The 12,932-nt window shown below is 41.9% G+C and overlaps 2 protein-coding genes across 6 annotated transcripts in view; both read left to right on the top strand.

The window, feature by feature from the left end:
* The window catches only part of LOC127907379 (uncharacterized), a 149,714-nt gene that overhangs the window by 37,370 nt on the left and 99,412 nt on the right, over positions 1-12,932 (top strand). The gene's annotated exons all lie outside the window — the stretch shown is intronic.
* Positions 1-12,932, top strand: part of ddx31 (DEAD (Asp-Glu-Ala-Asp) box polypeptide 31) — a 44,822-nt gene that overhangs the window by 9,437 nt on the left and 22,453 nt on the right. For all 5 annotated transcript variants that reach the window (XM_035786383.1, XM_035786386.1, XM_035786382.2 and 2 more), the window contains exons 6-12: positions 1,963-2,033; positions 3,287-3,351; positions 4,080-4,124; positions 4,326-4,367; positions 4,625-4,689; positions 4,819-4,938; positions 5,038-5,144. In XM_035786383.1, coding sequence (XP_035642276.1) covers positions 1,963-2,033; positions 3,287-3,351; positions 4,080-4,124; positions 4,326-4,367; positions 4,625-4,689; positions 4,819-4,938; positions 5,038-5,144 — 515 coding nt within the window. The remainder of the gene's footprint in view (positions 1-1,962; positions 2,034-3,286; positions 3,352-4,079; positions 4,125-4,325; positions 4,368-4,624; positions 4,690-4,818; positions 4,939-5,037; positions 5,145-12,932) is intronic.

Below are 12,932 nucleotides of genomic sequence, written 5' to 3'. Positions count from 1 at the left end.
TATTTGTGGAAAAATCACCCTGGTTAACTCTTTAGTTATATCACAGTTTACCTATTTGCTTATGGTTTTTCCTACACCCAGTGACCTGCTTTTTAAATTACATGAAAAAATTATTTTTTAAATTTTATTTGAAATCGGCAAGCCAGACAAAATTAAAAGGGCCTATTTATATACCGAATATGAATTGGGAGGGCTGAAATGATTCAATATTAAAGCGTTAGACCTCTCACTAAAGGCATCAGTCATACAAAAGTTATACTTAAATCTAAACGGGTTCTCTAATAAATAGGATGAGACATTCCTACCAATGTTCAATAATGGCCTTTTTCCCTTTATTCAGATTACACCTGCTCACTTCGGTTGTTTGAAAAGGAAATAATCTCCAAAATATATGTATATATATATTTTTTTAAACAAGCCTTAAATTGGTTGCAATTTCAGTTTAATCCACCTGAAAAGACAGAACAAATAATACAACAAATATTGTGGTTAAACTCAAGTAAACTAATTGATTAAAATAACGTATAAAAAATTTTAAAAAAAAGGTATAATTTTAGTGAATGATATCATATATAGGACTGGTGGAGTTATGTTACACATGCAGCTAACACAGACATATGGAAATGTCTGCTCCACCCAAAATTACAACCAATTAATTGGAGCATTACCACATAAATGGAAGAGGCAAATAGAAGGGGGAAAAAGTAAGGAACTTGTATGTCGGCCCTGTATTAAAGAAAGTAAATTGTTAAAGAAAAGTGTGATAAATAAAAACATATACCAATTTCATTTAAGGACCAAAAAACTGACAGCTGTGCCATATAAATTGCATAATAGTTCCATTCCATGGCACATGGTTTATGAATTGATACGCAAAACAACGCGGTATTCAAAACTTCAAATTTTTCCATTTAAATTACTATACAAAATTCTTGCAACCAATAGTCTTATTATATATTTGGGGGATACAATCTTCCCAGCTCTGCAGATTTTGCTGTGAGGAGGCAGTAATTTATTTTGGTATTGTCCAAATGTAGCTTGTTTTTGGTCACAGGTCCAGGAATGGCTGAAGAATTGCAACATTTGCCTAGAACTAACGCTGCAGATGGCAATATTGGGTGATTTGGAAAGCCATAGTCAAGCGATCAATAATATGATTATTTTAGCAAAAAAATATTTTTTTAATTTACCATCTGTAGAAGCTATGAGAATAGAAAGGTTCAGTACTTTTGTGAAGCATCACAGCACCGTTGAAAAATATATGGCAAATAGAAATCCAAAATGGATCATGTTGAGAGATAGATGGGAGGGGGTCAATGGAGCTGAAGGGTGGGACTAATAACAAGATAACCAATGTAAAACATACGGCGTCTGTAAAATGTATATAGGTTCAGAAATGTTGCGAAATAGCAAATAGAAGTCAAACTGGGTGGACATCAGAAATGGAGGAAGGCCTAAATCAAACAAAATATAACTATTGTAAAATAGATTGTCTGTAAAATTTGTAAATGATGTCAAAACTGAAGGTAGAAGCGTAAGTGTTTATTAGTTTACTCCAATTGGGGGAAGGGTGGTAGGGTTTGCGGGGAATAGTAAAGGTATATTCTTAAAGTATGTATATCTATATAGGTATGTGTATGTATACATGTCTATGTACAGTGGGGGGGAGTATTTAGTCAGCCACCAATTGTGCAAGTTCTCCCACTTAGGCCTGTAATTTTCATCGTAGGTACACTTCAACTATGACAGACAAAATGAGAAAAAAAATCCAGAAAATCACATTGTAGGATTTTTAATGAATTTATTTGCAAATTATGGTGGAAAATACTTTACTTTATAGTGCACTATAATATAGGGAATAGGATGCCATTTGGAACGCATAGCTGCCAACTGTCCTCAGCATTCAAGATGCTCACAGATCAATCGGCACAGTCTGTATACTAACTCTGTTTTCCTCGGCAGTGTCCAGAAAGAGACCATTCCTGTCCTCTTGTCTGGTCAAGACGCTGTCGTGCGCTCTCAAACAGGATCGGGTAGGATGCATTTCCAGCTCTTTATGCTTCCTTTTGATGTTTAACTGCATATTATTTTTATATATTCCACATACAGTGCATTTGGGAATTATTCAGATCCTTTGACTTTTTCCAAATTCTCTTATTACTGCCTTATTCTAAAATGGATTAAATACATTTTTTTCCCTCATCAATCCATACACAACCCCATAAAGGTTTTTGGACATTTTTGCAAATGTAAAAAAACACAAGTATTCATACTCTGCTATGAGACTCGAAATTGAGCTTTGGTGCGTCCTGTTTCCATTGATCGTCCTTGATGTTTCTGTAACTTCATCGGAGTTCATCTGTTATAACTTCAATTGATTGGACATGATTTGGAAAGATACACGTATAAGGTCCTACAGTTGAGCTAAAACAAAAGCCATGAGGTCGAGTGAATTGTCTGTTAGAGCTCCAAGACAGGATTGTGTTGAGGCACAGATCTGGGGAAGTGTACCAAAAAATGTCTGCAGCATTGAAGGTCCCCAAGAACAGTGGCCTCTATCATTCTTAAATGGAAGAAGTTTGGAACCACCAAGACTCGGTTCACCATAAGCACACAGCCAAGACAACACAGGAGTGGCTCCGGGACAGGTCTCTGAACGTCCTTGAGTGGCCCAGTCAGAACCCGGACTTCTCTGGAGAAACCTGAAAATAGCTTTGCAATGACGCTCCCCATCCAACCTGACAGAGCTTAAGAGGATCTGCAGAGAAAAATGGGAGATACTCCACAAATACAGTTGTTCCAAGCTTGTAGTATCATACCCAAGAAGAGTTGAAGCTGTAATCGCTGACAAAGGTGCTTCAACAAAGTCCTGAGTAATGGGTTTGAATACTTATGTAAATGTGATATTTCAGTTTATTTTTGTAATACATTTGCAAACATTTCTAAACATGTTTTTGCTTTGTCAGTATGGGGTATTGTGTGTAGATTGATGAGGGGGGAAAAACTATTGAATACATTTTAGAATACGTCTGTAACGTAACAATGTAGGGAAAAAAGTGAGGGGGGCTGAATACTTTCGGAGTACGCTGTTCTTTTCCTGAAGAAGCCTAATTACCATATAAGTTGTTTGGGGAATGGGAGAATCTTTTTCTTCTATATACATTGTACAGATTAAATCATTCAGCAACATTGTTTGGAGAGGATGCAGATACCTTTTTAATTTTAGAGATTTGTGTGAGGAATAGTCCTCAAGTGAAATGTTTCCTTTTTGTACTGGAATGTCTAGGTAAAACTCTTGCCTACGGGATACCGCTTGTTCAGTCTTTACAAGCAGTGGAACCAAAAATTAAGGCAAGTACACTGATTTGTTTATTAAAATTAATTTTAAAAAGGTCAACATATTATTTGCATGATTATCCAGGTACCGCTTTAATGTCAGAGAATGACCAGCTCATTGCCTAAGAATAGTGTGATCATGTGCATGTAGGGTTGATGTATACATACATGCATACATGCATACAGTTGAAGCTGGAAGTTTACATACACTTAGGTTGGAGTTATTAAAACTAATTTTTCAACCACTCCACAAATTTCTTGTTAACAAACTATAGTTTTGGCAAGTCGGTTAGCCCATCTACTTTGTGCATGACACAATACATTTTTCCAAACCAGACTACGGTTTGCAACTGCACATGGGGACAAAGATTGTACTTGTTGGAGAAATGTCCTCTGGTCTGAGGATACAAAAATCTAGCTGTATGGCCATAATGACCATTGTTATGTTTGGAGGAAAAGGGGGAGGCTTACAAGCTGAAGAACACCATCCCAACCGTGAAGCACGGTGTTGGCAGCATCATGTTGTGGGTGTGCTTTGCTGCATGAGGGACTGGTGCACTTCACAAAATAGAGAGATGTATGTATTTAAGTCTATATTAGAAGGTTAATGAAATCAGGAGAGAATGAGAAGGATGTCCCAGTAATCCTTCATCTTGGATTTCTGGGAAAAAAATGAAAAGTTTCCAGAGTTGATACCCTATATCAGTGTGCCTAAACAAACCTTCTGCATATCCTTCCTCCAGAGAGGGGATGGGCCTCTTGCTGTCATCGTGGTCCCCACCAGAGAGGTATGCCCAGGTCATTTTCTCTTTTCTTTCTCCTACTTGTTGTTCATCTTTACTTACCTGTCCAACTTCTCACCTGGGTGCATGTGTTATATAATGAGTCACTGTGCAGTTGTCATTTGTACAACAAGCATACACACATAATGAATGTTGAGTTTGAGTTGGTACCACTTTGATTTCTTCTTGATTTTTGTTCCCCCTCAGCTGGCCCAGCAGAGCTTTCAGATCTTCCAGAAGCTCCTCAAGGTACAGGTTGTGCCCCAAATGACACCATATTCCCTTTTTAGTGCACTTCTTTTGACCATTTTTCATAGGGCTCTGGTCAGAGTATAGCGCCAAATAGGGGGTAGGGGTTCCTTTTGGGATGCATCCCTAGTTTTTCTGCCCAGCAAAGCACTACAGCCACAGTCAGCCATAAAAGCATTGGGATGGGATGGGCTCGTTTCCCCTGGCTGTCTTCTTATTGTACTGTACCTTCATTCACATCCCTCTACTCTTGCTAGCCTTTCACATGGATCGTGCCTGGAGTCCTGATGGGGGGGGAGAAGAGGAAGGCAGAGAAAGCCAGGTTTTTTTCCCCCTATTGATTGACTTTTGGTAGCATATTGGTTATTGGGGGAAGCTTTCACTATAATTGGTGTCAGTGGATCCAACCTAGGCTGTGTGTGTGTGCTTACATTCCTATCTGTCTTTTTAGGCTGCGTAAAGGGATTAACATTCTGATCACCACGCCAGGCCGACTGGTGGACCACATCAAGAACACGCTGAGCATAGCCTTCAGCGCTGTCCGGTGGCTCATCCTGGATGAGGCTGACCGGTACACACACACTCACCTCACTCACTCACGCACTCACTCACACTCTTTGACCTCTTTGCTTTATGGTGAATGAGTGGTTCTGTGTTTGTCGGGGTGTAGGATTCTGGACCTGGGCTTTGAGAAGGATCTGACAGTGATCCTCAATTCATTGAATGCCACTGGACCTCCCAGGCAGAACGTGCTCCTGTCTGCTACTCTTACAGATGGTAAGCTGCCCAAGTGTCTCGAATAAGACCTAAGTCCTGTTTGTTATGCACCAAATGGAAGGAAATGTGGAGGTACTGCATTTGACATTTTAGTCATTTAGCAGCATCTTATCCAGAACGACCATGCATACGTTTTTCATACCGGTCACTTGTGGGAATCGAACCCACAACCTTGGCGTTGCAAGCACCATGATCTACCAACTGGGCCACACGGAATCAAATCTATTTATATAGCCCTTCTTACATCAGCTGATATCTCAAAGTGCTGTACAGAAACCCAGCCTAAAACCCCAAACAGCAAGCAACACCGGTGTAGCAGCACGGTGGCTTGGAAAAACTCCCTAGAAAGGCCAAAACCTAGACAGGAACCAGGCTATGAGGGGTGGCCAGTCCTCTTATGGCTGTGTCGGGTGGAGATTATAACAGATGTTCAACTGTTCATAAATGACCAGCATAGTCAAATAATAATAATCACAGTAGTTGTATACAGGCAGGATACAACCCCACCCACTTTGCCAAAGCACAGCTCCCACACCACTAGATGGATATCCTCAACCACCAACCTACCATCCCGAGACGAGGCCGAGTAGAGCCCACAAAGATCTCCGCCACGGCACAACCCAAGGGGGGTGCCAACCCAGACGGGAAGATCACGTCAGTGACTTAACCCACTCAAGTGACTCACCCCTCCTAGGGACGGCATGGAATCATCATCATCATCATTACTTTGGGTGTAATCATTAGTGCACACTGAAACGTTTTGCAACAAAAAAATTACATTTTTTTCTTGGACAAGTTCACGTTAGTCCCTCCTAATATGGTCTGTTTGGTCCCAGCTAACTGGGACTGCAGGCAACAGGCCAATCAGTTCGGTCTGTGTGTGACAGCTGCTATATCAGCTCTCTTGTGGACCAATAGAACATACACTTCCCTCAATATATATTTCGACAGTAAAGCTAACATTTTTACATTTGTCTCAATACTTCAGCATTTTAGATTTGAGAAATTAGGCTACAGTACAGAATGTCACCTATTTATTTTAGGGTTTTTTAATATCTGTTTTACTGTTTAGAAATGAAAGCATTTTCTTGTGCCCCCAATTGAAGAAGGAATAAGTATTTGGACAGATTCACTTATAGTGTATTAAAGCAGTCAAATGTTTAGCATTTTGTCCCTTATTACTTGCACTCAATGACTTATTAATGACCCAAGCCCAGCTCAGTTAATCCCTACCTTTGTGTTGCTGAGTTGTCATAATGCTTCAGCAAATGTACATTATACCAGGGGCGTTGGTAGACACAATGTAAGTAACTTAATTTATGTCCATCTAACTGCCCTGAATGCTTCTGCTGATCCTACAGCAATCGAATGCAGTAATCATTTATTTTATTTATTTATTTTACCTTTATTTAACCAGGTAGGCAAGTTGAGAACAAGTTCTCATTTACAATTGCGACCTGGCCAAGATAAAGCAAAGCAGTTCAACAGATACAACGACACAGAGTTACACATGGAGTAAAACAAACATACAGTCAATAATACAGTATAAACAAGTCTATATACAATGTGAGCAAATGAGGTGAGAAGGGAGGTAAAGGAAAAAAAAGGCCATGGTGGCAAAGTAAATACAATATAGCAAGTAAAACACTGGAATGGTAGTTTTGCAATGGAAGAATGTGCAGAGTAGAAATAAAAATAATGGGGTGCAAAGGAGCAAATACAGTTGGGAAAGAGGTAGTTGTATTATTATTATTAAATTATAGGTGGGCTATGTACAGTAATCTGTGAGCTGTTCTGACAGTTGGTGCTTAAAGCTAGTGAGGGAGATAAGTGTTTCCAGTTTCAGAGATTTTTGTAGTTCGTTCCAGTCATTGGCAGCAGAGAACTGGAAGGAGAGGCGGCCAAAGAAAGAATTGGTTTTGGGGGTGACTAGAGAGATATACCTGCTGGGGCGTGTGCTACAGGTGGTAGATGCTATGGTGACCAGCGAGCTGAGATAAGGGGGGACTTTACCTAGCAGGGTCTTGTAGATGACATGGAGCCAGTGGGTTTGGCGACGAGTATGAAGCGAGGGCCAGCCAACGAGAGCGTACAGGTCGCAATGGTGGGTAGTATATGGGGCTTTGGTGACCAAACGGATTGCACTGTGATAGACTGCATCCAATTTGTTGAGTAGGGTATTGGAGGCTATTTTGTAAATGACATCGCCGAAGTTGAGGATTGGTAGGATGGTCAGTTTTACAAGGGTATGTTTGGCAGCATGAGTGAAGGATGCTTTGTTGCGAAATAGGAAGCCAATTCGAGATTTAACTTTGGATTGGAGATGTTTGATATGGGTCTGGAAGGAGAGTTTACAGTCTAACCAGACACCTAAGTATTTGTAGTTGTCCACGTATTCTAAGTCAGAGCCGTCCAGAGTAGTGATGTTGGACAGGCGGGTAGGTGCAGGTAGCGATCGGTTGAAGAGCATGCATTTAGTTTTACTTGTATTTAAGAGCAATTGGAGGCCACGGAAGGAGAGTTGTATGGCATTGAAGCTTGCCTGGAGGGTTGTTAACAGTGTACAAAGAAGGGCCGGAAGTATACAGAATGGTGTCGTCTGCGTAGAGGTGGATCAGAGACTCACCAGCAGCAAGAGCAACCTCATTGATGTATACAGAGAAGAGAGTCAGTCAGTCCAAGAATTGAACCCTGTGGCACCCCCATAGAGACTGCCAGAGGTCCGGACAGCAGACCCTCCAATTTGACACACTGAACTCTATCAGAGAAGTAGTTGGTGAACCAGGCGAGGCAATCATTCGAGACACCAAGGCTGTCGAGTCTGCCGATGAGGATGTGGTGATTGACAGAGTCGAAAGCCTTGGCCAGATCAATGAATATGGCTGCACAGTAATGTTTCTTATCGATGGAGATTAAGGTATCGTTTAGGACCTTGAGCGTGGCTGAGGTGCACCCATGACCAGCTCTGAAACCAGATTGCATAGCAGAGAAGGTATGGTGAGATTCGAAATGGTCGGTAATCTGTTTGTTGACTTGGCTTTCGAAGACCTTAGAAAGGCATGGTAGGATAGATATAGGTCTGTAGCAGTTTGGGTCAAGAGTGTCCCCCCCTTTGAAGAGGGGGATGACCGCAGCTGCTTTCCAATCTTTGGGAATCTCAGACGACACGAAAGAGAGGTTGAACAGGCTAGTAATAGGGGTGGCAACAATTTCGGCAGATCATTTTTTAGAAAGAAAGGGTCCAGATTGTCTAGCCCGGCTGATTTATAGGGGTCCAGATTTTGCAGCTTTTTCAGAACATCAGCTGAATGGATTTGGGAGAAGGTGAAATGGGGAAGGCTTGGGCGAGTTGCTGTTGGGGGTGCAGTGCTGTTGACCGGGGTAGGAGTAGCCAGGTGGAAAGCATGGCCAGCCATAGAAAAATGCTTGTTGAAATTCTCAATTATGGTGGATTTATCAGTGGTGACAGTGTTTCCTATATTCAGTGCAGTGGGCAGCTGGGAGGAGGTATTCTTATTCTCCATGGACTTTACAGTGTCCCAGAACTTTTTTGAGTTAGTGTTGAAGGAAGCAAATTTCTGCTTGAAAAAGCTAGCCTTGGCTTTTCTAACTGCCTGTGTATAATGGTTTCTAGCTTCCCTGAACAGCTGCATATCACGGGGGCTGTTTGATGCTAATGCAGAACACCATAGGATGTTTTTGTGTTGGTTAAGGGCAGTCAGGTCTGGGGAGAACCAGGGCAGTCAGGTCTGGGGAGAACCAGACCAGAACTAGAACTGGTTCTAAATTTCTTGAATGGGGCATGTTTATTTAAGATGGTTAGGAAGGCATTTAAAAAAAATATCCAGGCATCCTCTACTGACTGGATGAGATCAATATCCTTCCAGGATACCCAGGCCAGGTCGATTAGAAAGGCCTGCTCGCTGAAGTGTTTCAGGGAGCGTTTTACAGTGATGAGTGGAGGTCGTTTGACCGCTGACCCATTACGGATCAAGGCAATGAGGCAGTCATCGCTGAGATCTTGGTTGAAGACAGCAGAGGTGTATTTAGAGGGGAAGTTGGTTAGGATGATATCTATGAGGGTGCCCGTGTTTAAGGCTTTGGGAAGGTACCTGGTAGGTTCATTGATAATTTGTGTGAGATTGAGGGCATCAAGTTTAGATTGTAGGATGGCTGGGGTGTTAAGCATGTTCCAGTTTAGGTCGCCTAGCAGCACGAGCTCTGAAGATAGATGGGGGGCAATCAGTTCACATATGGTGTCCAGAGCACAGCTGGGGGCAGAGGGTGGTCTATAGCAGGCGGCAACGGTGAGAGACTTGTTTTTAGAGAGGTGGATTTTTAAAAGTAGAAGTTCAAATTGTTTGGGTACAGACCTGGATAGTAGGACAGAACTCTGCAGGCTATCTTTGCAGTAGATTGCAACACCGCCCCCTTTGGCAGTTCTATCTTGTCTGAAAATGTCGTAGTTTGGAATTAAAATTTCTGAATTTTTGGTGGTCTTCCTATGCCAGGATTCAGACACAGCTAGAACATCTGGGTTGGCAGAGTGTGCTAAAGCAGTGAATAGAACAAACTTAGGGAGGAGGCTTCTAATGTTAAAATGCATGAAACCAAGGCTATTACGGTTACAGAAGTCGTCAAAAGAGAGCGCCTGGGGAATAGGAGTGGAGCTAGGCACTGCAGGGCCTGGATTCACCTCTACATCGCCAGAGGAACATCGGAGGAGTAGAGTAAGGCTGCGGCTAAAAGCAATAAGAATTGGTCGTCTGGAACAGAGAGTAAAAGGAGGTTTCTGGGGGCGATAAAATAGCATCAAGTTATAATGTACAGACAAAGGTATGGTAGGATGTGAATACAGTGGAGGTAAACCTAGGTATTGAGTGATGAAGAGAGATATTGTCTCTAGAAACGTCATTGAAACCAGGAGATGTCATTGCATGTGTGGGTGGTGGAACTAATAGGTTGGATAAGGTATAGTGAGCAGGACTTAGAGGCTCTACAGTGAAATAAGCCAATAAACACTAACCAGAACAGCAATGGACAAGAGTGATCAAAAGGGTCCAGTGAGTGGAGAGGTTGGTTGGGGGTCACGGCGATTTAGACAGCTAGCCAGGCCATCGGTAGCAAGCTAGCATAGGATGGAGGTCTGTTGTTAGCCACCTCTTGCGTTCCGTCAGTAGATTAGTGGAGTTCCGTGTGGTAGAGGGGATTAATCCAAATCACACAACAACAACAAAAATAAAAACAATAGATATAGTTATAGAGGCCCAAGAAGAAAACATAATAATAAAAATAAATAAATTGTCCGATTGTCTATTCAGATAGCAGCCGGTAAGACAGCTAACGGTTAGCAGGCCGCAGATGGGCGTTCAGGTAACGTCGCGACGGAGGAGCCAGCCGGATCTCCTTCGGGTAGATAACGTCGGCAGTCCAGTTGTGAAGGCCCGGTGGAGCTCCGCGTAGGCAGTAAAACAGGTCCGGATAGGTGACTGCAGCCCAGGAGTGATTGATGGAACTCAGGAGTGATTAACGGAGCTGGCTAGCTCCGGAATAATTTATGTTTGCTCCGGAATCGACGAAAGCCGATATTCACACGGATAGCAGCTGGCTAGCTGTGAGATCCGGGTATGAATGTCCAGAGAGCAGTTGAAATCCAGGGACATGGAGAGAAAAATTGGTCCGCATATGTTCCGTTCTGAGCCGCGCTGCGCCGTACAAAACTGGCGATAGATTTTCGAGCTAAAGGATAGCTGATGACCACAAACTGTGGTTAGCTTCTTTACTGGCATATCGTTAGTATTCAGCTAACTAGCTTCTGAACTAGCTTCTGAACTAGCTTCTGAACTAGCTTCTGAACTAGCTTCTGGGCTAGTTTCTCGCTAGCTTCTTGGAGGATTACAGATTTGAGGTAAATAATACTTTTTTATAAATATAAATTGGTGAGGCGGGTTGCAGGAGAGTGTTTTGAAGATGAGTTGATGGAAAATAAAAATAAAATGTATGTGAAAAAAGTTGTATATATATATATATATAACTGCTATGCCATCTTGGTTTGAAGTAGTGCAGATGAACCAGAGTTATACTGTTAGCACTGAGGTGGTGTGGCCTAGTAGGAAGTGTGTGCAGCTCTCCCTGCACTAACGTAAATAACATGAGCATGTCTACAGTGCATTTGGAAAGTATTCAGACCCCTTGACTTTTTCCACATACATTACAGCCTTATTCTAAAATTGAGGAAAAAGACCATTTAAAACTTGTTAGTGATTTGGAATTTCTCATGACTGAGGTGTCCAAAGTAAACTTCCTGTTACTCAGGCCCAGAAGCTAGGATATGCATATGCATGGTAGTATTGGATAGAAAACACTCTAAAGTTTAGAGAACTGATTTGGCAGTTGAAAACCAGAGGACCATGTTTTTCCCCCTTTTAACCTGCCAGCCAATTCCAAGTTTAAGCTACCAAAGACTTTCTCCGCCCAAATTGCAGTTCCTATGGCTTCCACTAGATGTCAACAGTCTTTATACATGGTTTACAGGCTTGTATTCTGAAAAACCAACAAGGAATAGTTGTTTATTCTCAGGAAATCTATGGCGAACTTAATCTCATTGCGCGTGTGACCGAGGGAGCGTGCTGCGTTCTTTTCCTTTACTATTGAAAATAGTTTGCTCCGTATGAAGTATTATCGTTTATTTAGATATTAGAGTACCTAATAATGAATTAGAAATGTCGTTTGGATGAACTTTACTGGTAACTTTTGGAACTCGTATGTCTGCATTCTGAACGGGTGGATTACTGAACTCAATGACACCTACTAAACGGACTATTTGGGAAATAAATAAGGAATTTATTGAACAAAACAACCATGCATTGTGTTCCTGGGACTCTTGTGATTGTGATCAGAGGAAGATCTGCAAAGGTAAGTCACTTATTTTATTGCTATTTGGGATTTTGTGACGCTTGTGCTTGTTTGGATAATATGCTGTTGTGGGGCGCTGACCAGATAATCGAATGCTGTGCTTTTGCCATAAAAGCCTTTTTGAAGGTGGTTAGATTGCCAAGATGCTAAGCTAAAGAATCATGTATGACACTTGTATTATCATGAAGGTTTAATATTACGTTTTCTGTATTTTGGTTTTGGCGCTCTGCAATTTCACCGGATGTTGTCGAGGTGGGTTGCTAGCGGGACCCCTGCGCCAGAAAGGTTAATCAATCTACACACACTACCCCATAATGACAAAGCGAAAACAAGTTTTTATACGTTGTTGCATATGTATAAAAAACAAGGTGTAGGTTCAGATTGAGGCTCAGAATTAGAAGAATAGTCATCCGAGATGTCATGATTAATTTCTTCCCCATCATCTGAGTCAAATTTGACAAATGTATACATAAAAAAAACATCGATCACATTTACAGAATAATTCAGTCCCTTTACTCAGTACTTTGTTGAAGCACCTTTGGCAGTGATTACAGCCTCTTCTTCTTGGCTATGACGCTACAAGCTTGGCACACCTGTATTTGGAGTTTCTCCTGTTGTTCTCTGCAGACCCTCTCAAGCTCTGTCAGGTTGGATTGGGAGCGTTGCTGAACAGCTCTTTTCACGTCTCTACAGAGATGTTTGATCAGGCTCTGGCTGGGCCGCTCAAGGACATTGAGACCTGTCCTGAAGCCACTCCTGCGTTGTCTTGGCTGTGTGCTTAGTTAGGGTCGTTGTCCTGTTGGAAGGTGAACCTTTGCCCCAGTCTGAGATCCTAAGTGCTCTGGAGCAGCCTTTCCTCGAGTATCTCTCTAA

The sequence above is a fragment of the Oncorhynchus keta genome, chromosome 14 (genome assembly GCF_023373465.1).
Source record: "Oncorhynchus keta strain PuntledgeMale-10-30-2019 chromosome 14, Oket_V2, whole genome shotgun sequence".
Taxonomy (NCBI): domain Eukaryota; kingdom Metazoa; phylum Chordata; class Actinopteri; order Salmoniformes; family Salmonidae; genus Oncorhynchus; species Oncorhynchus keta.
Note: the sequence above shows the minus strand (reverse complement) of the source record. Positions and strands in the feature narration are given on the sequence as shown.